General features: G+C 48.5%; 1 protein-coding gene across 1 annotated transcript in view; it reads left to right on the plus strand.

Annotated features, from left to right (window-relative positions):
- The window catches only part of LOC135810400 (CUB and sushi domain-containing protein 1-like), a 187,479-nt gene extending 162,525 nt beyond the window's left edge, over nucleotides 1–24,954 (plus strand). The window contains exons 13-18 of the mRNA XM_065323893.1: nucleotides 1,530–1,733; nucleotides 2,323–2,622; nucleotides 6,226–6,426; nucleotides 15,098–15,283; nucleotides 16,337–16,537; nucleotides 23,685–24,954. Of these exons, the coding sequence (XP_065179965.1) occupies nucleotides 1,530–1,733; nucleotides 2,323–2,622; nucleotides 6,226–6,426; nucleotides 15,098–15,283; nucleotides 16,337–16,537; nucleotides 23,685–24,184 (1,592 nt within the window). The 3' untranslated portion in view covers nucleotides 24,185–24,954. The remainder of the gene's footprint in view (nucleotides 1–1,529; nucleotides 1,734–2,322; nucleotides 2,623–6,225; nucleotides 6,427–15,097; nucleotides 15,284–16,336; nucleotides 16,538–23,684) is intronic.
- The last annotated feature ends 1,605 nt before the right edge of the window (nucleotides 24,955–26,559 follow it).

Genomic DNA, 26,559 nt, shown 5'->3' on the forward strand with positions numbered 1-26,559 from the left:
CCATCATCTCTTTCTTGTTTTATATTTATTTCTCTTCTCATCTCTTTCTTGTTTTATTTTATTTCTCTTCTCATCTCTTTCTTGTTTTATTTCTCTTCTCATCTCTTTCTTGTTTTATTTTATTTATTTATTTCTCTCTCTCTCTCTCTCTCTCTCTCTCTCTCTCTCTCTCTCTCTCTCTCTCTCTCTCTCTCTCTCTCTCTCTCTCCCTCTCCCCCCCCCCCTCTCTCTCTCTCTCTCTCTCTCTCCCTCCCTCTCCCCCCCCTCTCTCTCTCTCTCTCTCTCTCTCTCTCTCTCTTTCTCTTTCTCTCTCTCTCTCTCTCTCTCTCTCTCTCTCTCTCTTTCTCACTTGATCTCCCTCCCTCCCTAGCTGCATTCCTAACGATGCCTGGTCGTAGGCTATGATTCCGAGACCTCCGGTCGGATGAGCCTCGCCAACCACATCGGCACATCGCCCCTACTCCCCTTTGTCTTGTTGTCCAGCGTCATTTCAGTTGTCCTCTTCCCCTGATTATTAGTAGGGCTGTGTTTCGCTTTTGTTGTTTCTGTCAAGTGAAGACAATGCTCCTGTGATTATAGAGCATTTTGCATCTTAAAAATGCTAAAAATTTCCCAAAGTACAAACGGACAGGGAAAGTTGTCATTTCGGCATTTCATGCTCTCAACGTACCCATGGCTTGCATATTCGATCTTTACAAGAAGTTGAAAGGGTCTTCAAGCCCTCACTGAACCTGTGTGCCAGTTGATTGCAAACAGGATTATGTGTCCGTACTAAATATATACAATGAAGGGTAAGCAGCAGCATTTGGCCCTGTACAGGTTTTCCATCGTCCACCACACCACAACTGCGCTCTCCAGCGATGGTGCAGTGGTGGTATGCTGTGGCAACGTGGAGAGCGCAGTTGTGGTGTGGTCGATGATGGAAGAATATGTGTCCGTAGTGTGTTTTAAAAGCATGCGACTCCAACTAACACAATCGGATTGTCCTAATTACAACCGCACAACTTCAATACAATCTGATTCCATAATATTTTGGCTGTTCAATTTTGGTTCAACCGGAACCCCCCTGTAGAGATCTCTGGATCCGCCCCTGGTCTCTCTCCTCTTTGCCGTGTCCAATCGTAGCAGTATGGGTTGTAGAGACAGAAGCTATTGCACACCCTATTCATGTGCTTTGTTCAGTATGGTGCCGTGGTTGAGCTCTAAAGCGTGACATTCAAGGAGAGGCTCTCAATCGGTCAGTGTCCCTACTAGGTTCTTCAAGACGGTAGCATGTGTTACAGTCTGTCCAACCTTGCCACGTTCCAAAGCAGGACACCCATATAAAATGTACACAAAGGCAATTGTCTCCCATGTAAATGTACACAAATGTTTTGGTCCAAAGTAGGACAGTTGGACAGCCTGGTGTTATGCGATTTGTGTGGGTTGGCAAAAGTGCAGTGTGGCGTGATGGGTGAACACGCCCAAGTCTGCTCTCAAACTTATTTCAAAAGAATACATGTGCCACTATTCTACGTGCCTTGATTCAGCAATCAACGACTACTGTGAGATTACGCAGATCCATGCACCACTCTATGGCCGCATAGAAGCAAACTCCACCCAGCTGAATGACATGGCATACTTCCAATGTGTGGACGGGTATGATATGAATGTCACGGCCAAGCCTGTGAAATGCATAGTGTTGAATCAAACCCATGGTCAATGGTCAGACTACACCACTCCAGAGTGCTTTCGTAAGTCATTATCCAATGAATTTCCACTTCGTCTTGTTTAAAGTCCATTCTTATGTCTTTCTTCAATATTCGGAAGCACCGCTGCAGCCAATAAATCACGTCTTTCAAGTTTCACCACCACCACCGCAGCCGCCGCCGCCACCACCACCACCACAGCCGTACACTGCAATTTCAGTTGTAATGCTCTCCAATGTTTTTCCCTTGGAACTTCATCAGGGAGTATTTCAGTTTATTTGTATTTTTTTTATTGTTTTGTAGTATGATCATATTGCCATTACTTGGCTCAAGTCCTTTCACATACAAATATACCATGAACTGTAAACATTAGCAGGGAACTTGGGGAAATGCTGGCCTTTTTTACTTTCCTGGCAGCGTTTTGAGAAAAAGTGAATTCAGTGACTCAACATCCATGCAATGTCAACAGCACTATTGCTACTGACTAACATTTACTAGACAAAAATCTGCAATAGTCATGAGATTATTCCCTCTCTTGTGATTGTGGCTGGTCCCGGATTGGTTTGCCATGGGTGGGTGTTCTCACTCACAAAGTGACTCGCATGTACACATGTCAATGCTGTGTCTGTTCTAGTTCCGGCATCGATCGCCATTCCACAACAGGATGTTACTGCAACTATCTCCACCCATGTTACTCTAAGATGCCAGGTTGTCGGCACGAATATCACCCTCTCATGGCAGAGAACCGAGAGTAGTGAGCACTCGTGGGACGAGTTAGGCTACCAAATCACCAACAAGAGTAATATACATCACAATATGACAGATTCTCAGCTGGAAATCAGCAGTGTCCGCAGAGCTGATGGAGGTACATACACCTGCAGTGCTTGGAATCCCATTAGCAGAGCACAAAAGAGCATCACACTCATTGTTCAAGGTAAGGTTGAAACTTTGTAGGGCTGGTACTGAAGCTTGTGATGCACCGCACAAACTGATTAGTTTGCTACAGTATCAAGTGAAGTCACTACAGTAAGACGTCGCTTAACCGCACACGTCCATTTTCCACAAAAATATCCGGATACGCGAGGGAACCGGATAATCGAACACACATACTGTATGTGTGCATGGCATATGCTGTAAATCGGTAACCAGCGATTTTCTTCCGGATGGCGAGGGATCCGGATAAAAGAGGGCCGGATAAGCAAGGTCTGACTGTATACACACACACACACACACACACACAATACCTGCCTGCTAGATACACACACACACAATACCTGCCTGCTAGATACACACACGCACAATACCTGCCTGCTAGATACACACACACACTCAATACCTGCCTGCTAGATACACACACACAATACCTGCCTGCTAGATACACACACACAATACCTGCCTGCTAGATACACACACACACACACAATACCTGCCTGCTAGATACAATTTCGAGGAACTGCTTCGGTATCTATGCATCTGGGAAAATCAATATCTGTCTTACTCGGCACGCTTTGTGACATTTGCGGCTAGGATAGGAGAACTCTCTTATACCAGGTCCCAGGGGTTCCTATTACAGTATGTCAGTATGGTTTCTAGGCAAACCAAACCCATCATGCACAAGCAATGTATCTCTTCCTCAGCCTCATCCAAGCACTATCATCCAATATCCGCCATGTAGTCTATCTCCTGTCTATCTCTTTCCTGTGCTTTCCCCAAGAATATAATATCCCTCCGTATCATGTTGTGTCCTACTTACATCTATAAGTGTTGGAAGTATGGCTGTTACGGTGCTCAACTCATAGACACGTGGATCTGTAGTCAACACAAGAAGAAGCAGAGCTGTGCTATTAGTCTAGTTTGGTGTGCATTTGACACAGCAGAAAAATGGCACCGAGGAGCAAGAAGAGTGGAAAATAAATAGCAATAGCAGCTAGCGTTTTGAAATCTTCGCCATCCCCGAAACGCCTGCCTACATGTGAACAGGTCGGCAAGATGTCAAAACTCCAAAACGCAGAGATGTGACAATCGTCACTTCGTGCAGCAGAGCAAGATGAACAAGTTCAAAATAGAAGTCGTTCAGGCACTGCAGAGCCCAGACCTCACCTTGGATGATCTCGCCCTTTCCAGCAGCCTTGACTATGTGTCCTTGGTCGCAAAGGAGAAGGCGAGATCTGATCGCGGCAGTCGGGAAGTGCTGGTACGACTATGATATCAGGAAATTTTAAATGTTTGGCGTTGCCTGTGTTTGTTGTTCCGGGGCATCCTCGAGCAAGAACGGAGGCGGTAATGAGTAGATCTACCAGTGCTGGGGGGGGGGGGGGGGGGGGCTACCGGGGTCTCCGTCGAGATGTTGGAGAAGGCATTCAGGTAACAGTGAAGACGATCAGGGACGCGGAGAAGCTTCTCCGTGACATACGGCATCGCGTCGATCGATCTGCCACTTGGAACAGTATCAGCGGTGATGATTCGAGCAATGGCGACCCAGACTGAGACTGAGACTCTACTCCCTCTAATCAATCTTGTAGATATTGTAGATATGTCAATTGAATGTGTTGAAGTGTTTCTCTCCAACAGATCACTTTTGTTGGGCACAGTATTAAACTCCTTGAAAAGTCATGTCAAAAAGTCACGAAGTTGTTGTTTCCGGAGGAAGTATCTATCTATCTATCTATCCATCCATCCATCCATCCATCCATTCATCCATCCATCCATTCATCCATCTATCTATCTTTTTCGTTCTCTCTCTCTATCTCTTTTTTTTTGATTTTACGATAATTATTGGTGAACAGGTTTAAGTTGCCCAGATCAAGGGCAGCTTGCCAATGGATATAGCACATTGACAGGCCAACACTTTGGTAGTGCGGTAACATATCGATGTCATACAGGCTTCTACTTGCTGGGTTCTACAAGTGGTGTTGTTACTGCACGTTGCATGTCCAACAGAAGGTGGTCTCATGATAAACCCGCTTGTTTGCGTAAGTATTATTATTATTACTTGCATGTACGCGTTGGAGTCAACCATGCAAGCATGATCCACAACTTCGCTTATGCTGAACATGATAAACAGGACTATGACAGGGGAAAAAATGAGCTAGAACGATGATAATAATAATTATGATACTTATATCATATATATTATATACAATGTAGCTCATGGGTATTGAAGATATGTCATTTATGAATATGTCCATAATATGAATATTGCAGCCTGAGTGATAATGATAGTGCTATTTCCTGAGTTTGACTGTTTCAGGATCTGTCGGAATATCACAATGCACAGACCCTCATGCATAGATCTCGCCATGCTGGTCTGTCATGGGCAATGGCTCCCAGGCTCTGCAGAGCGTCTACTATTGAACAATCGATCCAGCATTGGCTTGGCGCAGATCTCCCACCATAAAAACTACAGCCGCGAACCACGTAGTGGAAAGCTACAAAAGATGGCCAACCCATTTTCACATGTACAGACAATTTGCAAAAAGCGTAAGTACAAATTCATTTTGTATTAGGTACAGGTTGGAGTATTTTCCATCCCGAAACCTTTCAGATATGTAGCACAGTCCAAATATGGAATTGCATATGTTGGACTCACTATAAAGTCCATGCACTATATGATGTCCAGCACCCTATATAGAGTCCATTGGTCAAAAAATCCCCTATGCAGAGTCCAGGAGTCCGCTCAGTTTTGATGAGCTTCATCCAGCCGCGCAATCCCCTATAAGGAGTACACTGTTTCCAGTCCAGGAGTCCAGTTTATCCAGTCTGGAGGAAAAGGAATTGTATGCTACCATGGGGAGTGATGTCCATCTAAACTTTGAACTTACAGTTGCGTATAGTGGATTTTGGACTAATGGACTCTATATAGGGGGTGGATAGGGGCCAGACGCTCTACTGGGTCCGAAATTTATTATCAAGAGTCCGTAAACAAGAGTATGCGACTGTGATCTCTTTTCTATGGGCCACATGCGCGGCGCGCTGCCTTCATTACATCATTCAGCTGCAGTCCGTGCACTGCGGAAAATCAAACACCGCACTTTCCCTCTGGTTTGAAATGAACTTTTGTATGGAACTGGAGTTCACGCGCCAACATTTAGAGATCGCGTAGGTACTGGAACGAATCGAGTAAAAACGGATGGGCTTGTACGAAAAATTGTGGGTTTGGGTGCATGCTTTCGGAGCGTGATGGAGACAAGTTACGTAACGAAGGCAGCGCGCCGCGCACTGACCCATAACCATGTTTGCATACTCTTGTTTATGCACTCTTGATATTATGTGTTGAGCAGAGGTGCTACTCATGCAACAGAGGCATACCCTATGATCAGTACTAATCAACTTCCAACCATGCTTTTTTTAAATCCACACAATCCGTAATCTAAGATGTAGGGATTTGTTTCCGGGTATCGAATCACATTTTTCCACTGCATTCCTCTTTTCAAAAGTCACCCGTACATATAGAAACAACACTTCCTCAGAACGGTGCAGCAACCTGGATGCAGTTTTTAATGCACCTTGTGTTTCTCTGTGCTTCTCTATGGAACAGCCCGGACATGTCCTGATCCAGGCAGTCCAACATCTGGTAGCTCCTCTGTTCGAATGGGAATACAGCGTGCCAGTCTGACACACTACCTGTACAACGACACTGTCACATGGACATGTGATATCGGCTATTCTACTACTGAACCTACTACTGCTGTGTGTCAGGCTAGTGGAGGATGGAGTAACAACCATCCAGACTGCAAACGTATGTCTTCTTTTCTTCTTCTTTTTTACAAGATAGCCAGAAACCATCATGGTGCAAACGCCGGCAAAAATAGACACAGAAATGCACATAGCGATGGCAGCCGAAGCAGTGGAGGCAGTGTGCTTGGCAGAATTGCTTGTCACGGTGATGTATATGGCATACTTCCGTATATGGTGCAACTCCCGCACCCCGTACCGTATGCACCCGCCTAGAGCTCCTGCTTCCATATGCGCTCGTACACACTTTCCTTGGTGTTCGTACACACTTCCCTTTTGTGTTCGCACACTGCTTGGAATGTTGTTCTTCGTTTGTTGTCCTCCTTGCTAGTTGTGAATAAACTCTATCTGACACCACATGGCGCAGTGAACATTTCGTCCTGTAGTTTCCATTCTGTCCACACCAACCTAGTTTGTAGTGTCTTACCTGGCCCAGTAGCAGTGTAGCACTCCGTTGGATTTGGATTAGATTACCCTGCAGTTAGTTTGTTAGTTCGTTTTAGATAGGAGTGTTGTTCAATTTATTTCGTAGGACGTAGTCGTGTGAGCTGTCACAACGAGCATTTGTGATCAGCATGGCGAGCAGCGATCCCGCAGCACCTTCTGGTAATGGAGTGCCTGACGTCGCCACGCTCCTGCAGCTCCTGACAACTCAGGCACAGGCGTCTGCACTGCGAGATCAGCAGTTTCAGACCCTGATGGAGAAGATGTCCAACCAGACCAGTACTAGTTCTACAACCCCACCCGCACCCAAGTCTGTGTCCGCAGAACGACCAGTATTGTTATCTACTGCCACAATGGCAGAATTTACCGCTTGGGAGGAGGCCTGGCGTGACTATGCGCAATGCCAATGTCTCGCCAGCCACGACCGCCATACACGTATGTCAGCGTTCCGCCAGGCCCTAGATGAGGACCTGCGCCGTTTCATCCGAGAAGGCATTATCGCCTTCCCGGAAGACGCTGACATTGCTGATGCCATCCCGGTCCTCCAGCAGTACATCCGGCGGCAGAGGAACCCGCTGCTCGACCGAATCGAATTTTACAAGAGACGGCAGCAGCGTGGGGAATCATTTGACTCCTTTTATACGGCCCTCCGTGAACTGTTTCACGCGTGTGACTTTTCTGGGTGTTCAGTATGTCATAACTGCAACCAGGCGATGTGCAACCCCTGCAAGGCAGGCCTGTTGAAATTCAACAACGACATACTACGTGACCGCATTGTGACAGGTGTATTTGAGGACGACGTGCGTCACAAGCTGCTGGCCCTCCAGAACTTGGATCTGGAGGCAACCGTGAAGCTCTGCCGTGCTGAGGAAGCAGCCTGCCAAACTTCCTCTGGCATTCCCTCCAGTGGTCACGTGCACGCAGCTAAGAAATCATCTTATAAACAGCAGAAGGCGAGCCGGCCCGCTCCCGTGAAGTCTACACCAGACAAGCCCGCAGGTGACAAGTGTCCCAGCTGTGGTCGCAGTCCCCACACCAAAGGCACATGTCCTGCGAAGTCACGCAAATGTAACGGATGTCAACGTGTCGGACATTTCCAGTCCATGTGCCCGCACAAAGGCAAACCAACAGCATCCGGCAAAGTCGGCCAACTTAAGTTGCGACGTGCCTCTGTTCGACATGGTCTAGAACTCAGTGTCCACACGCAGCTCAACACAGAACCGACCGCCGAAGCCATGACATGGATTCCAGACACCGGCAGTGATGTAGACGCCATTGGGCCAGCACATCTTTCCCAGCTAGGTGGCTTCCCTGAGAACCTTGCCGTCGATTCCGACACTGTTTCAGCAGCAAACGGCACCTCTCTGGTTAGCCTGGGAAAGATTTCTGCCACGCTCTCCATTGGCTCAGCCCAGCACACCACGGTACTTCATGTGTATGAAGACCTCGACGAGGCGTTGCTGTCATGCCAATCTCTCCGTGCTCTTGGCATTCTCCCTGAGTCCTGGCCGCGGATCTCCCGTGTGAAGTCCGAACCCAGTAGTGCAGACATTGCTGATGTTAAGGCTCAGCTGATGCAAGAGTTTGCTGATGTATTCGACGACTCCCAATTGAAGCCCATGGCTGGTCCTCCCATGGAGATAAAGCTTCAATCTGACGCCACACCAACTCGTGTTAATGGCGCCCGCGCAATCCCATTCGCATTCCGAGATCAGATAAAATCTCAACTGGACGATATGGTGATCAATGGAATTATTGAGCCAGTCACTGAACCGTCAGACTGGTGCCACCCGATCGTCATCGCAGATAAGAAGTCTTCTAACGAGAAGCGCCTCACCGTTGATTTGCGTAAACTCAACGACCAAGTCTGCCGACCAACACACCCAGCTCGTACTCCGCGTGACGCCGTGACAGCTATTGGTAAAGCCCGTTTCTTCACCACACTCGACGCTCGTCATGGGTACTGGCAAATAAGTTACCCCTGTCCGACGACTCGAAGCCGCTCACGACATTCATCACGCCCTGGGGTCGGTATCGCTATTGCCGCAACCCTCAAGGTCTGTCCTCAGCAGGTGACGAATTCAACTGCCGCACAGACGCAGCATTTGACCGCCTCGCTAACTTCGTCAAAGTCGTTGATGACGGCCTAGTATGTACATGACGTCGATTTTCAAGACCACGTCACCCACGTTCGTGACGTCCTTCACCGTGCCCGTGAGCATCACATTACGCTCAGCCCACACAAGTTTGTATTCGGTGCTAGTGAAGTACAGTTCTGCGGATTCGTTATCAACGCTGATGGTTATGCCGTTGATGGTAGCAAGACATCTGCCATTCGCCAGTTCGAAGTGCCCTGCAACCGCACTGACCTCCGCTCGTTCTTCGGTTTGGTCAACCAATGCAGCGACTTCACACCGCGCATTGCTGAACTAAGTGAGCCGCTTCGCCCACTCCTGAAAACCAGCAATGAGTTCGCCTGGGATCAGCAGCACACCATAGCATTCGAAGCCGTCAAAGCCATCCTGACTGAGTCACCAGTGCTAGCTTTCTTCCAGCCTGGCAAGCCTCTCCGTCTCGAGACTGATGCATCTGTGAAGAATGGCCTCGGATTTGCCCTATGGCAACAGCATGATGACCAGCAATGGCACCTCATCCAGTGTGGAAGTCGTTTCTTATCTGACGCTGAAACAAGGTACGCTGTAATCGAGCTCGAGTGCCTCGCAGTCGTCTGGGCAGTGCACAAGTGCCGCTTGTATCTATCTGGTGCACAGTTCTCACTAATCACCGACCATCGTCCGCTTGTTCCGATTATCAACAGCTACACCCTTGACCAGATTGAGAACTCTCGTCTACTCCGATTGATCATGAAACTTCGTCCGTATCAAGTGAAAGCATCGTGGCGTAAGGGTTCAGAGCACGTATTCGCAGACGCCCTCTCACGACATCCTGTATCAATCCCGACTAGTGATGATGAACTTGGAGAAGATCCAGCACTGTCCTGCCGCAGTATCCGTATCTGTCTACTCCAAGATGGTCCCCAGAGTCTCCGGTTCGCTAAGCTCCGTGCCGCAGCAGCATCTGATCCTGACTACCAGATGCTACTCGGGTATATCCAGAACGGATTTCCCTCAGCACAAAAGCAGCTGCCCGAGCCTCTTCGTGCGTATTGGAACGTGCGTGAACATTTGTCCACCGACAATGGCATAGTCCTGAAAGGTCTACGCATAGTCGTCCCAGCCTCTCTGCGTGCGTCAACGCTGATCGACCTTCACGCAGCCCACCAAGGTCTGACCCGTACCAAACGACGTGCTCGTCAGACAGTGTATTCCCGGAATGAACAGTGAGTTAGACACGCTAGTCCGTAGCTGTGATGCATGCCGTGAATTTCAGCCGTCTCAGTCTGCCGAACCGCCCATTTCTGACCGCAAGCCCACTTTGCCATTCGAAAGTGTTAGTGCTGACCTTTTCAGTTGCCAAGGTTGCGAGTATTTGGTATTCGTCGACCGCTTAACCGGATGGCCATGCATCGCCAAGCTTGGTCACTCAGCCACATCAGCTGACGTCATCCGTCATTTCCGCAGGTGGTTCCCAGATGTAGGCGTACCACAGGTCATTTCAACGGACGGCGGTCCTCAGTTTGCGTCTCACAGATTTGCTGAATTTTGCGAGCGCTGGGGAATCCGTCATATCAAGTCGTCCCCTCACTACCCACAGTCGAACGGACATGCGGAAGCAGCCGTAAAGGCAATGAAGTACCTGGTGGAAAAGACTACCAATGACGGTAATCTAGACACCGATGCTTTCCAGCGTGGCCTTCTCGAGTGGCGCAATACTCCTGGCACTTCGGGAAAGAGTCCTGCCCAGTTACTGTATGGTCGCCCACTCGTCTCCTTCGTTCTCGCCCAATGGAGCCAGTTCGACTCCCACTGGCAAGACACCGCATCTGACATGGATGATGTTGATCGAGTAGACCAGCCTCCCAGTCAGCCTCACCGAGAGCTTCCCCACTTGTCTATCGGGACGCACGTTGACATTCAGCACCCGAAGACAAAACGGTGGTCTTCCCGCGGCGTAGTCGTGGCTATCGGTGACCACCGCGACTACTACGTCAAGCTACCGAGTGGACGCGTATATTGGCGCAACCGTCGCTACCTCCGCCCGTACCGCCCTCCTACTCCAGCTTCAACAGCCATGCCTGCATCGTCTCCCGTACCCGACGCTGCACCGCAAGCAGTCCCTGTGACTCAGTCGTCGTCACAGTCAACTGTTCAGGTACCACCTCGAACAAGCCAACGTCCCCGGCGACAGAATGTCCCCTTTAACATTATTAATTTTCAACGCGTGGACAATCGTACAATTAACATTCGCTCTGTTCAGTTGTTGATGTCCATTGTACCTATTCAATTGTCATTCCCATTGTTTCGCAGTTGAAAACCTTCATGTATATAATTTTTGCAATTATCCCTTTTACAAGTCTGTTGGAAGTTGCTGCTGCTCCGCGACATGTCATTTGCTACGCACATGCAATTTTCACATTATTTTTTGTTGATTAGATAAACACTTGTACGTTTTTATCTTAGGAGGGGCATGATGTATATGGCATACTTCCGTATATGGTGCAACTCCCGCACCCCGTACCGTATGCACCCGCCTAGAGCTCCTGCTTCCATATGCGCTCGTACACACTTTCCTTGGTGTTCGTACACACTTCCCTTTTGTGTTCGCACACTGCTTGGAATGTTGTTCTTCGTTTGTTGTCCTCCTTGCTAGTTGTGAATAAACTCTATCTGACACCACACACGGCTGGCAGCTGTAGGCAGATCTGGCACCGATGAAGTAATGGGGGGGGGGGGGTATGCTGTCCCTGATGGGGCGACCAAACATGGGTGTTGCGGGTGGCTCGTCTGTGATGTCTCGCAGATGGACGGGTACACGGGATGGAGGATGGGCAACGGGTGCGGTGTAAGGCTGGATGGAAGTGTGAGCCTGGACATCCTGGATGCAGCCGAGACCGTGGGAACGGGAGTCGAAGCGGCTTAGAATTGCAGCAGTTTCAGCCGTGGGTGCATCTAGTGCGGTGTCTGAGGTAGCATAGGCGTGATCATTTGCTGGGCCGATGTGCAGCAATCCGAGGCGAGGGGCTGAGTCACGGCCGAGCAGCGTAAAGTACCGTGGAAGATGGACAATGGCAAATGTGCAGCTGAGGCTGTGCTGGCCATGTGCCACGGGTAGGTGAATATGATCGGCAAGTGGCAGGGGAGCAGACACGTCAAATGCATAGATTTTGGCGGCGGCTGGTGTGATCTGCTCGGCAGGTGCAATGCGGATGAGGTCGGCACGCATCATGATGTTGGCAGATGCAGTAGTAGGAGCAACTCTGTGCCATTGATAGTGGCGTTGACATGAGCACTGGTGGCCGCAGCATCACGGGAGTAATTTACGTAGGCCCGTCAGTCAAGTAGGAAATGAGGTGCCTGTGAGGGGTAAAATGGGTCCTGTAGGTTGGCTGCTGTGCCAGTACTAGTATGTGCAGTGTTAGGAGCATCAGCTGAAGTGTAGCTGGTGTCCATGCTGTGAGACTGAGATTACAGTGGGTCTGACATCATGTGTACTGAAGATGGGCTACTCTGCGTGGACAAGCAAGCTTTGGGCAAGTGGCCCCACTTACCATACTTGGGGCAGCGCTTGCAACGTGCAACATCACAGGACCGGTGGCCTTGCTCCCCACAATGGTAGCAGCGCGATGTGTTGAAATCCTGCTGGCCTGGGACGCGAGTACGAGTGTCGGCTGGGGCAGGTGGCTGGTTGTACCACTGATTTCGCAGCTGGAGGTAGCGAAGATTGCATTGGTCGAAGTGATGGACCTGAAGCAGTAGCAGCAGGCGGCTGTGTCCTGTCGTGGAACCTTGGCTGATGACGAAGGGCATTGATGGAGTCTTGCGTGCGCCGGAACGCCGTCGTCTGCTCTACTAATGCTTCGAAGGCTCTGGCTGCCCTGAGCACTTTGTCGAGGTCAAGAGACACAGTCTCCAGCAGCTTCCTGCGGAGCAGATCGGACGTGCATCCGGCCACAATTTGATCGCAAAGGGCGTCTTTCTGTTGGGCATCGTCAGCAAAGCTGCAGGTCTGTGCCGATGCCAGCAAACGAGCATAAAACGTATCGTATGTTTCGCCAGGCTGCTGAGTGACCTGACGAAAATGGAAGCGGGCAATGCTGGGGCTCTGCTTGCACTGAATATAGTCAGCGACGGCGGATATGAGGCCGTCGAGATCGTTGCCAGTGTTGGCTAATGTAGGGACGAGCTGCTGAATGTCCTTGCCGGCCCCATACTGGTAGGTGTCCCTCTCACGAGTGGCGTCCGAGATGCCGACTTCAGCGACAAAGAGTTGGAATCTCCATTCCCATGCAGGAAAACGGGCGGCACCGTCATAGAGACTGCTGTATCGGGAATGGCTCCGGAGGCAGTAGTGGCAGTAGGGACATGGCGAGGATTAGGCGTTCGCTTACAGCGCCAATGTAATGTTGTTCTCTTGCTTTTTCAAACAACTGACTCGGAGCTCCGGAAAGCTCTGTAATATGATGGCGACATAATGTAATGGTTTACGTGCATGAGTACACAGTCGGTGCGCACCGACTGTCAGTACAGGCGTGGGAAGTGGCATATGTAAATGGATAGGAGTACAAACAGTGCCGGGTACATACATGTATATGTGAACACTACAACTGGGTGGAATTAACATCCACAAGCTGCTGGGCGATGTCATTGCCATACATTTTTAATTTACAAGACTGAACTTTGCCATTACAATTAGGTGATAAATTTAGCGAAGAAATTATATATATTTCCATTACCCAGCCACCTTTGCGTAAACAAAAGAAAAATGTAATATCTCTCAAGTTCAACTTACTGACACCCCTGATCCCACTAGTTAATGTAGCATCCATTTGGTGTTTGTCTTTACACAGCGTGTGTGTTTTAGTTCCTCTTGTCTCACTTCTCACCTTCTCTTTCTCTTTTTTCCTCTTTCTTATCACCCCTTGTGCATGTGTCCCATGTGGCGCAGTGGTATGTGCAGCGATTTCCAATCGATAGGTTGCGGTTTCGATTCCCGACGATTATGGTCACACACGCCTTTCTTCTCTTTCTCAGACTCTTCCTGACTTTTCTTTCATTCTCCTGGGTGGTTACCAACAGCCAGTGCATGCCGGAGTATGTGGTGTTATGTTTGTGCGGGAAAAAAATGAAAAAGACCAAAAATAGGGATTCACGGGCCAGAAAAAGTCACTTCGAATAGCTGTATGGTGTAGACCAGGCTGAATAGTGACGGTCAATTCTTCAGCCTTGCAAGCTGTTGAATGATGCAATCCCAGCACAAGCTGCTACGGCTTCTGCCGTAGCTTTGCTATCATCGCCTCCGGCGATGGGCGTCAAAAAGGTGCATAAATTCTTTGCTACATTTATCACCTAGTTGTAATGGTTACCACCCTTGTGATGCTACTTATCCCTATGTTTCATTGCCATTGGTTCTAATTGCTTGTATTTCATTTGAAGAGAATTCCCGAAAACTGGTCATGAATTTCGGAGTGGCCCAATGTGTTTATAAGCACACTGCTGGGTAGATCCAAGTATCAGTTGTCTGATGATTGCCTAGCGGCATGAAACTCAGAGTTACAACGAACCTGAATGTCCTCCGCTGAGTTTGCTATGTTCTAAGCTCTGTCTCTGATATTTAGCACTCTCTGCAGCTCGGGGATCACTTGATTTATCTATCTATCTATCTATCTATCCATCCATCCAAATATCCATCCATATATCCATCCATCCATCCATCCATCCATCTATCTATCTATTAGTGCCCAGATGGTGAGCCAAGGACATTATTCAATGGAAACAATGAAAACGATGGGGCACAAATTATGCGTTAGAGTCCACCAACTAAACCGGTTTTGAACAGTCAGACGTGCACAAGGTAACACCAGACTGACAAGGAGTACTGAGACATTCTCACTTCCTTGCCGTGGAATGTCTCAGTACTCCTTGTCAGTCTGGTGTTACCTAATCTTTGTGCACGTCTGACTGTTCAAAACCTGGTATAGTTGGTGGACTCTAACGCATAACTTGTGCCCCACCATTTTCCTTGTTTCTATCTATCTATATTTTTCTTTCTTTCTTTCCCTCTCTCGATCTCTTTCCCTACTTTTCCGTTTTATGACAATTATTGGTGTACAGGTATAAGTTGTCAAGACCAAGGGCAGCTTGCCAATGGATATAGCACATCGACAGGCCAACAATTTGGTAGTACAGTTACATATCAATGTCATACAGGCTTCTACTTGCTGGGTTCTACAAGTGGTGTTGTTACTGCACGTTGCATGTCCAACAAAAGGTGGTCTCATGATAAACCCACTTGTTTACGTAAGTTCAAAATCATTATCTGCCGGTGTATAGTTCTTGCTAATAGTAGCTCGCTTTTTCATCAGCTCTTGTAATTTGGTTATTTTCAAGACGATCATTTTTTGTGGCGTCAGGGGGTGATAGCCCTCGTCTTCTGGGATGCTGGCATGGGTAAGCGTTGCAGCCCCAGGAACTCTTCAAAGGTGAGGCAATGTTGGCTTGATGGAGTTTTGTTCATAGCTTGGTCATGTACGCTGTAGCGTGGTTCGTTTGTAGACCCATAAATTATTTGATTTTTCGACAATTTTCGAGGGTATGCCAATTTCAAGGTTCCCTTCAGAATTTTTCATGGGCTTGGCGCGGTCGATCTACACCCTAAAGGAAACCAACTAGCAAAATTTCAGTGAAATCGGAGAGATTGACATGCACACAGTGTCTAGTATTCTCAGACATGCTCTCTTAAGCAGAGGTGCTACTCATGCAACAGAGGCATACCCTATGATCAGTACTAATCAACTTGCAACCAAAGCTCTTTTTTAATCCACACAATCCGTAATCTAAGACGTAGGCAGTTTGTTTTCGGTTATTGAATCGCATCTATCCACCATAACATTGTTATTCCTCTTTTCAAAAGACAGGCAGGCATAGTGGGATGGTCTAAGACCATGATTGAGAAACAGAGGGTACCAGGTTCAAGTCCTGCTTGGAAGCGGAAGGAATTTTTCCAGCCGTGCTGCGACCCACAGTTAATTGGGAACTCGTGGCCTGGCACGAGGGTAACATGGATGCAGCTAATGGGACTTTGACCACTTGGTGGTGGGTCTGATCTACTCACCTCCCACCGTTTAGGCGCTGCATCTGCGCCTTTGATCCTAGAGGGTGGTGGCGTTCCCACGGCGGATGCGGAAAACTCGGCTTCCAGCCGAGTCTCACGCGAACCGTGAAATTTATTTATTTTTTATTTTTTCAAAAGACACCCATACATACTGACACAGCACTTCCTCATAACGGTGAAGCAACCTGGATGCAGTTTTGAATGCACCTCGTCTTTCTCTGTGCTTCTCTGTGAAACAGCCAGGGCATGTCATAATCCAGGCAGACCTACATTTGGTGACTTCTCTGTTCAAATGGGAATACAGCGTGCCCATCTGACACCCTACCTGTACAACGACACTGTCACATGGACATGTGATATCGGCTATGCTACTACTGAACCTACTACTGCTGTGTGTCAGGCTAATCAAACATGGAGTAACAACCGCCCAGGCTGCCAAAGTATGTAAACACAGTGAAGGGATGTGTACGCTTCTCGTTGGCTGCTTTTTTGCAATAAGGCTGCCCACAGCCAACCCTGCAATAGTTATGGCAGATGTGAGGTAGTTATGGCAGATGTGAGGTAGTTATGGCAGATGTGAGGTAGTTATGGCAGATGTAGTAGTAGTAGATTTTATTATTTTACTAGGGGAGTCCCAACAGGCGTTGCCTTTTTACTGGGAACCCTAGGTGAATTTTTACCATGTTTACATACAGAGTAAGAGATGTGAGGTAGTTATGGCAGATGTGAGGTGTGAGAAAGAATCATGTCTTATATAGATGGCATTTTGATCATTTCTACTGTAGCACATGAGTAGTACAGGGTATAGTATAGGGTATAGTATAGGGTATAGAGTAGTATAGCACATGCACAAAAGATGATGGAGGTCTGGCTAGCTAATGGGGGATTCTCACTCACGGGAAACCTGAGGTCACGTGACAAGGTCAAAGTTCAGGCCGTCAGGCAACCGAGTGTGGCCATTCACACCCGGGGTTTTCCCTTGGCTGCATGTTTGGCCATGAATTTGTGGCCGGAATTAAAATATATAATCTGTCCTGCATTTTTGTAGCACAGTCCGTATTGTGTTTTGCATTTGCCATGCGCGATTTTCCGCATGGGCACTGTTTGAAAATGCAGGCTGCAATGCACTCATACAACTAGGGTTCAGAGTTCTCGCCAAATACAAAATCTACGCACATGCATCGTATAGCCGTGGGATTTCCCCTTGACAAACGCCCTGAGGCCCATGGCCACGGCTTTGTCAATTTTACCCGAGAGGTTCACCCTTTCCCCAGTATCATGGTTTCCATAACAACTTTCCCAAAACTGTGGTTTTATCCGTGTGTGTGAATCCCCTATAAGGGCCGGATTTACACAGCAAAACCAGTTATCCTTAATCTTGTGAGGGTGTAGTATAATGTGTCCTTCTTAAACTCAAGTAACCGTGACTGGATGCCTCGGTCCTGTTGCACAAAGACACATACCCATGCACATACTCACATGCACGCACGCACACACACACACACACACGCCCGTACCTTGGACCTTGGACGCCCATCGCTGGTGCGATGATAGCGTGCGAGCTGAGCAATATGGGGAGTGACGCTTCAAGTCACCCGCCCGGCGAAATGTTCGTCCACACATGCACAGAAAACTCTTCGCTGGCTCTGGCGGAGGAGGAGGAGGACGACGAGACAACTTCCTCCACTCTCCCCTGTCTTGTGCCACATCATACCAGTCACCTTCCGGGATCCCCGCCACGGCCAGATCAGATCTAGCAACATCACGCCATCTCTTCCTGGGGCCATGACTGGGGCACCACGACGGAAGCTCCCTGAAGAGGACCTGCTTGGGGAGACGGGTGGAATCCATCCCGGCAATATGACCAAGCCAGCGAAGACGATGGCACCGCAGAAGCTCACCAATGTCTGCTGGGAGTCCCATACGCTTTGCAATCCCCTCTCTGGTGAGCCTGTTCTGCCACTGCGTCGAGCGAGATACATCGAGGATGGCACGGCTGCATGTATGATGGAAGACGTTCAGGCACCGCAGGTGTGTCATATTCAGTGCCCAGGTTTCGGTACTGTAAAACAGAGTGGTGCGTACAATGGCCTTATACACCAGTCTCTTCGTGTGTATATATTGGGACTTGTAGTGGAATATTGGCATCTGCAAGGAGTCAAAGACGCATGACGCCTTAGCCAGCCGCACCGCTAGCTCGCCATCCAGGGAACCGTTATCATTCAGAGAACCACCGAGGTAGGTAAAACTTGCCACCTGATCAATAACATCACCAGACTCCAGATGAATGCCACACTGAGCAGAGTCATCACCTAAGGCCATCGCCTTCATCTTGGAAGTGCTCACGGTCAAACCCCAACGCGCAGTGCAGCTGACGAACTCCCTCGCCCTGATGTCAATCTCAAGCCGAGACAGTGCGTAAAGTGCTGCATCATCTGCAAACTGTGACTCCGTTATCTCGGTCTCCAGCAGTTTCGACTTAGCCGACCGATCGCCAACAAGCTTCCGTCCGATGCGATAGCGCAGAGTCACACCAGGCACAGTTGATTGGGAGCGCCACGAGGCAACAACCGTGGCAAAGTAGATATTGAACAGAGTAGGTGCCAGGGTACAGCCCTTCCGGAGACCATTGGCCACAGAGATGGCATCTGTTAGCCCACCAGCAACGCGAACCCTGGCCTCCATGCCGTCGTGGAGACTCCGGATTAAGCCGAGCACATGCTGCGGCACACCATCTCTCTCCAAGACCAGCCACAATGCATGACGGGGAATAGAGTCATACGCCTTTCTAAGGTCGACAAAAAGGACGCACAGCTGCGAGGTATGCTTAATGGATTTCTCCAAAAGCTGACGAGCCACAAACATCATATCCACGCAACCACGGCCCTTCCGACACCCACACTGCGACTCTGGCAAGATGTCCTCCGCCAGCTTCATTAGGCGATCCTGGAGGACACGAGCAAACAACTTCCCAACAACGTCCAGGAGACTGATGCCGCACCAATTGTCACATCGATGGAGGTCTCCTTTCTTAGGAATCGTGACAATCTCCGCATCACGCCACTCAGGAGGCACCGAACCGCTCAATCACACCGCCCGGACAAGATTGGATATACGCTGATGCAAGTCTTCCCCACCGTAGCGAAGGAACTCTGAAGCGATCTTGGACTCCCCTGGAGCTGTACACAGGTTCAGCCTCCGCATTGCACGCATCACCTCATCGAAATCTGGAGGGAGATCCAGGCTTACACACACCTCCTCAGTAGGCGTACTCTGTAACACAGTGACATCAACATTACTACAAGTAAGAACGGTGAACACCTGCGCAAAGTGGTGACTCCAGCAATCCCTGAGACCACCAGGGCTGGACGTTAAAACACCTTCTTGATTGTACACCGCTGACATGATGGTAACCAGTCGTCTCCCAGAATGTACCCCCTGCAGTTTCCTGATGGATTTCCAGCGCGTGCAACCATCCTTTTGCGTGTTCTCTGCGTCGGTAGCGACCTCCGCAATCCACCTCTCCTTCGCCAGACGAATCTCTCGGCTGACTGACCTCTGGGCAGCCCTGAAGTCCCTTCGCATCGAGGCATTATCGTTCACAAGCATCCGTTCATGCATCATCCGCTCCTCCTCAATCAAGGGCTCCAAGATTGACTGGCTCTCCAGAAACCAGTAAGGTTGCCTGCGTTTGCTGTGGCCCGGCACCCTAGACGCAACACCTTGAATATCAGTACATGCCGCGTCCCAGGCCTCCTTGACATTGCTATTCTCATCTACGTTCGCAGGCATTCTCCATCTCCTTACGAAACGGCTCTCGGACGTCACTGCTCTGCAGCCTATGCACAGCATAGGGCTTCCTCCGCTTGTTGGACTGTGTCTTAGGCAGGACGAAATTGAGTAAAAGTCTGGTGCGAACCAAGAAATGATCCGTCCAACACAGCGCTCGGCGCATGACGCTTACATCCCGGCAATAACCTGATAACAACGCCGCTGGTGTGGTGCATGGCCAGAGCGCATCACAATGTTATCTATCAAATGTTCGTTCCGAGTCGCTGGGTGTACCCACAGGCGCTATAGGCGCGTACGTAGGGGAGGGGGGGGGGGGGGTTCCCGTTGCCCGAACCCCCCCCCCCACCAAATGTTCCAAACGAGCAACGTGTATGGGCATTTTTTTGTAGGGCGCGCGATCGATCTGACAAGAAAGCAAAACGTTTCTTCAACAGATCGTAACTCAGTCAAATCTCGCTCAAATTCAACGATCTAAATATCCAGGTCGAATAGAAAAATCTCAGCTTTCCGTAGAAACAATTCTCGAAGCGCTGCGAGCATTGTTTCTTGAGATAATATATATCATTTGTAAGTTGAGCCGCAAGCTCGGCAATTTTAAAAGCGCGCAGTGCAACTTGAGTATCATGGTCGACCTCATTTTTCTTCCCCTTCCGAATACCTTTCTTCTTCCAGGAAGCCAAAGAATATGAAGATTGAGTGAGTAAAACTGAATTTATAATCCAAGGAACACGAAAAATTGCATAACTTTGAAAATTCTCCCAGGGCTCTTTTCAGAGGGTTTAAAACTCATTGTTTGTGATTCGGTTGGAACCCCCTCCCCCAGAGGTGACCCTGCGTACGCACCTGAACCAAGTTCCACGTTTACGATTCTTCTTCCTGAACCAAGTGTACATGATGGACAGATCATGGATTGCACAAAACAACAGCACGTTTTCCCCAGCCTCATTGAAGGATCCAAGGCCATACCGCCCATGCACACGACTCCAGCCATCACCGTCGCCACGCATGTCATCGAAATGAGCGACATCACCAAACACCAGGTCGCATGATGAACCAACACGAGCATTGAAATCCGCTAAGAGTAGCAGAATATCGCCAGAATCGACTGTTCTTTTCGACTATCTCGTACACACCACCACCACAACAACAACAACAACAACAACAACAACAACAACAACAACAACAACAACAACAACAACAACAACAACAACAACAACAGTAGAACTGCAGGGTCGCAGCAACAGCTGCTCCAATTCTTGCACCGCATGTGTATTAATATAACTATGCCACAGGCATAGACAAGGATTTAGACATAATTATGGCAGCCTGGTACACATCGCTTTAGCATAACAAAAGGAAAACAACGCAAGACAGTAAGCGACCCCAGCCATGGTACACTGGATACATGAACTTCCGAAAGAAATACGTTCACCACGGCTTGGTGCACTGATTAATGGGAATTGCCGCCAGCGATAATAGTGGAGATGCTGAATAACCCCAAATGGGCCAGTCTAAAGCCAATGTGCTACCTTAATACAGAATTATCTGACATTGGCCTTCGCGACTTGCACCAGCGCAGCCGACATGGTGCAGGCACACGCACACAGACACACACACGCGCGCGCGCGCGCGCGCAGAAACATGCTCGCCACATACACGCACTACTGCTTACTCAGCCAATAAATCCATATGCACATACATATCTAGCGATGAATATCCAATTGGGTGGGCGGGTGGGATTCGCAACTGTACAGCAGCAGTGCAAGAACAAAATGAACACTGTCTTCAGACCAGCATGCACCTTCATGTGCATGCTGCAACTCCGCACTGTGCATCCAGTGCGTATCGCACTCCCAGCACAGTCCGTGAACTCTGGACTGTGCACTCGCATTTCGAAAAGAACAGCATTTCTTGTTTACTTCGTTGCTCTCATCCAACAAGAAATGAGGCATCACTCACTGACTGTAAATCACTGAAGAAATGATCCTCGACTACCGAGTCGAAAAAAACGCCACCACCACTGACAGGCCAAACGTCGTTCCCAGGCCAGCGCGTCTCCTGTACACCAGCCACATCGATTTTGAAATGTTGTAGTTCGTTTGCAAGAATATCAAGTTTCCTGTCAACATGCCTGTCACCGGCCGATGCACGTCCTCTACAAGTCCTCACATCCTAACCATCCTCCACCAGAGAGCAAACATTCCACGTCGCAGCAGTCAGAACGCTCCCTTTCCCGACACTCTTTCTCTTCGCCATCATGTCAAAAATTCAAATTCAAAAATATCGCTCCGCTCCTCTTGTGCAGCGTGCTGTTCAAACTCCACCAGGCAACATGCAAGGCTACCTAGTGGGCCACCACAGCCATGGCCTGCTCTACACCACATGGCTCACGGCTGCTTAGGGTGGCTACAACATCCTGAAGAAGGCGCTCACAAAAAGCAAACCTTCCTCTCCGCACTCAACAGCATACACACACACACACACACAAACACACGCACACACACACACACACACACACACACACACTTGTACTTGTTGCTCACTGCCAAAATTGGTCACGTGGGTCTCCCCGGGAGAGGGGAGAGAGACTCAAAAAGGAATCTTGGAAAGATGACTCAGTTGGCTATTGAACCGCCCAACGGCCGACACCTCCTGAAATCCCCAAAACTCTGGGCGGACTTGAAAATGATCCCACTTATGGGCTCACCACACCTCAGTAAGTGGGTGAGGACAAGGTGCAGAAAAAGGATTGACGGCATCAGGGTGTCCGTCCCGGGATTCAACTGCAGTTACCCCTTCCCCCAACGGAGGTAATACTTGCTACTAGTGTGGGTGGCTAAATCAGAGTGGATCTGATAAAAGCTTCACTAGCACCATAGATTACACAAGAGTTAATCTAGCCAGAAGCAGTCCATGGTTAACAAGTATGTATACTTCGAATAGAAAGTATATGAAGCCTGGAACCAACAAAGGTGGCAGGTACAACATTCCACTTTCAAGCAGGCGAGCCCGTTGGCAACAGACCCAACACAATCAGGCATAAGTGTACCCACCAACCGAACTAGCTGACACACACACACACACACACACACACACACACATACACACACACCTCAGACCTGCCCATCACGGAAGCGATGATAGCGAACAGCTATGTTAGACATAGCAACTTGTCGTGTGTGTAGTGCTGGGATTGCACCATTCAACAGCTTGCAAGGCTGAAGAATTGACCGCCACTATTTTTAGCCTGGTATCCACCACACAGCTGATTGAAGTGACTTTTTCTGGCCAGTGAATCCCTATTTTTCATTTTTCCATACACACACACACACAATTTCAAAATACCAACAGTTTTTAAGGTAGCAGCCTTTTTGCAGGCCTTTTTGCAGGCTTTAACCGCTTTCACTGACTCCACCAAAGTTTGAATATCTGAATCTTTATGATGTATTGCTACATTGTGTTCTCAGTCAAATGTATAACTTGACTGAGGTAAAATCTTCACTAGTTTGAGGGAAAGACAGAAACGGGAGAAGTCTGAAGAAAAAATTGACTGTCACCACCAGGACTCGAACCAGGGACCCTCGCTTGTAGCTGGCGATGCTCTAACCACTGAGCTATGAGGTAAAATCAAAACTGCAAAATCAATGTTCAGTGGTAATGGCATTACAACAAAAATTACGAAAAGCTATGTCCCAGAGTAGAGAGAAGGGTTTAACTTCGTGGCCCAAGAATCGCCCCCAGATTGACTTGACTTGAGGGGATCATTCATGTCATGCTGTTACTCTCTTATCCCAGGTATAACAACTATTCGTCCTCCATCTACAAGGCAGATATCCCCTCAGTTTACGAAGGAACGGAATACGCGCGCTGAATCTACCCCAACGACTGTTCAACTCCCTACAACCTCCTCTCACTTCGATGAGTCTGAAGAGTACTCTTCGGGACTAGGTCAGTCACCTATAATTGGGATTTCCGCGTCTGTTGGAACTGTGCTGGTTATATCTGCTATATTCTGTTCAGTGTGGTGGACATCCAGAATGTACACCAAACGGTCTTGTTCCGGTGTAAGCTCAGATAAAGAGCATCAATGCAGCAGCAAGGCGGGAGAAGGAGATGGCATATACGAAACAGTGATTGGCGAGCGGCTTGATCAGACAGATGTACCAATGACTGTAGAGCAATCAAAAGAGGCTGCCGATCCTATGTACGAGAGCCCAGCTAACATGAGTACTACGAAGATTTCCTGTGTACACACCTCGAATGATGCCTACGCAACCACATCGGACATGCTCTAATTTCCTGGGGCGAGTCTAATCAATGAGAATTCTACTGTCATGGCAGTAGTGCTTACGTGTCGCATGTGGATCTGTTCTATTGGCTTTCCTTATCTGGCAGAACTCCACGACTGCCAACTCCAAGCACAACACAATGTGGCAGATTTTAGACAGTGTGGCAGATGCGAGTTGGTGTAGCGCTACCGACCCCCCCCCCCCCCGCCCCAAATGAAAAAGCTGAGCTACGCATTTTCAGCCTCTACGTTATGCTCTCACCAGGTCACGAGCTAGTTAAACACCAGGAATTACAGCGAGGACAAATATTCACGTTCTCTTCCGTATCATAATGACTTGTACCTCGCATTCTATGTATATTAATTGTCTCGGAACATATTGTATCCTTGCATGCATTTCTTGCCATTAGTATGATCCTTTCGTTCACTGCCATGGAATGGTTTCTCACTTGAGCAGCCAATAATCTAGGCAATAACCCATTCATAATGGATGGCCACTTACCTTTCAGCTTTACCGAATAGGAATTGTGCATAACCTAATCTTTTCAGAATACACTGACCGTGCTATGTTATGTACTATAATATGGATATGAGCACCACAAAGTGTTTGCTTCACTTGTTTCATAATTCATTTGTCATTCTATCACTAAATCACTTCCAGCAACGGTATCCTTCGCGTTCACATTCGCCTCTTTTACTTTCCACATGATTTACAAGAAATCGCTGAGCTGTGCCGATCCTGTTGTCGATCATATAAAACAGCAATCATGCGGGATGGCAAGATCATTGTTCACTGAACTTGGACCATATACTGTACTAAATTTGTATAATGAGTACTAGTATGTATATTCCATTGTAGTAGTACCGTAAAGTCTGCTGCAAACGCTCACCCCATTTTTGCAAGATCTGCTGGCCTGTATGAACTGATCCCATGCACTGTCACCCCTACTGTAGTACGAAATTGCATCTCACACCGTAGCGCGAAGAGCGCTTTGCTACGGTAATCTATGATTGTCCACTTTCCTGGTTTCAAAATCTCTTTGGGCACTAGCTACGAGCTAGCTCGTAGTGATTATATGATGTTGGTTGTTTTATTTCGCAAATCCAAACGGGAGTTTCTTCCGAATAACAAGGTAGCGAAGAACAGAGTATTGCAGGAACCAAAATACACTTCTGGCGGTGTTTCAAGCCATCATTTCCTAATCACACAAAGCGCAAGGGTTTTTCTCGAACACTTCAGAGTTTTCCACAAGTTAATTAGCAGCGACTTTGTATGCGTAGCCTCTGTGACATCCCCCCTGTTCGACTTGCAACTGCTACCGGTCAAGCCGTTGAATGACGCTTTGTCAGAACAATCACCTCCATGGTGGACCCCTGAGTGCACTGCTGCCACAGACCTTAAGTGTGCTGTGAAACTGAAGCGAGATTTGTATAGCATTTATAGGAAGTATCCAACCAGTGAAAACTTCATTGCCTTTAAGCGCAAGCGTAACGAAGTGAAATGTTTGTCACGTACCCTCCATCGTCAGTATGTACAGTCGGTTCATGCCACCCTGTCTTCCCATGATCGCCCTAGTCTCCATCAATTTCTCCGCCATCTCCGTAAGAACTGTAGTCGGGAGCCGATCCGATCAATGACAGCTTCAGACGGCACGGTAGCAACAGATCCCGCAGACATAGCAGACATATTGAACACGCAGTTTACGTCGTTTGGACTTCCTGACGACCCTACGTGGCCTATACCACCACTCACCCCTTCACCCTCAATACCTGCGTCCCTCCTATCATTGTCGACTGGTACAGCCCAAGTGAGGAAATATCTCCGTAATCTGAAAACTGGCAAGTCCCCTGGTCAAGACGGAATTACCAACGAAGTTTGGAGAGCTCTTGCTCCGTCTGTTGCCTATCCTGTGTCAATTATCTTGAATATATCTTTTCGTGAAGGGAAATTCCCAGCCATGTGGAAAACTGCGGTAGTCGTGGCCACCTACAAAAATAGAGGACCACGCACCACCCCCAGCAACTATCGCCCTATCTCATTGCTCTCTACTTTATCAAAAGTGTGCGAACGTGTTGTATATGACATCATTTATGATCATGTTCGCATTTCACTTTCGCCAGCACAGTCGGGCTTTTGTCGGGGTGACTCCACCAGGTACCAGGTTACCCGCCTCGTGCAAGACATCCACACCGCCCGGAACGCCCATAACCATGTTGGTTTAGTTTTCTTCGATCTCGCAAAGGCCTTCGACACTGTTTGGCACAGGGGTCTCTTAGCTAAGCTGCGAACAGTATATCGCATTGATGGCAAGGCTATCGGCTGGCTCTCATCGTATCTCTCTAACCGACATCAGCTTGTACGCCTCTCAACTGTGTTATCGG

The sequence above is a fragment of the Sycon ciliatum genome, chromosome 2 (assembly GCF_964019385.1).
Source record: "Sycon ciliatum chromosome 2, ocSycCili1.1, whole genome shotgun sequence".
Taxonomy (NCBI): domain Eukaryota; kingdom Metazoa; phylum Porifera; class Calcarea; order Leucosolenida; family Sycettidae; genus Sycon; species Sycon ciliatum.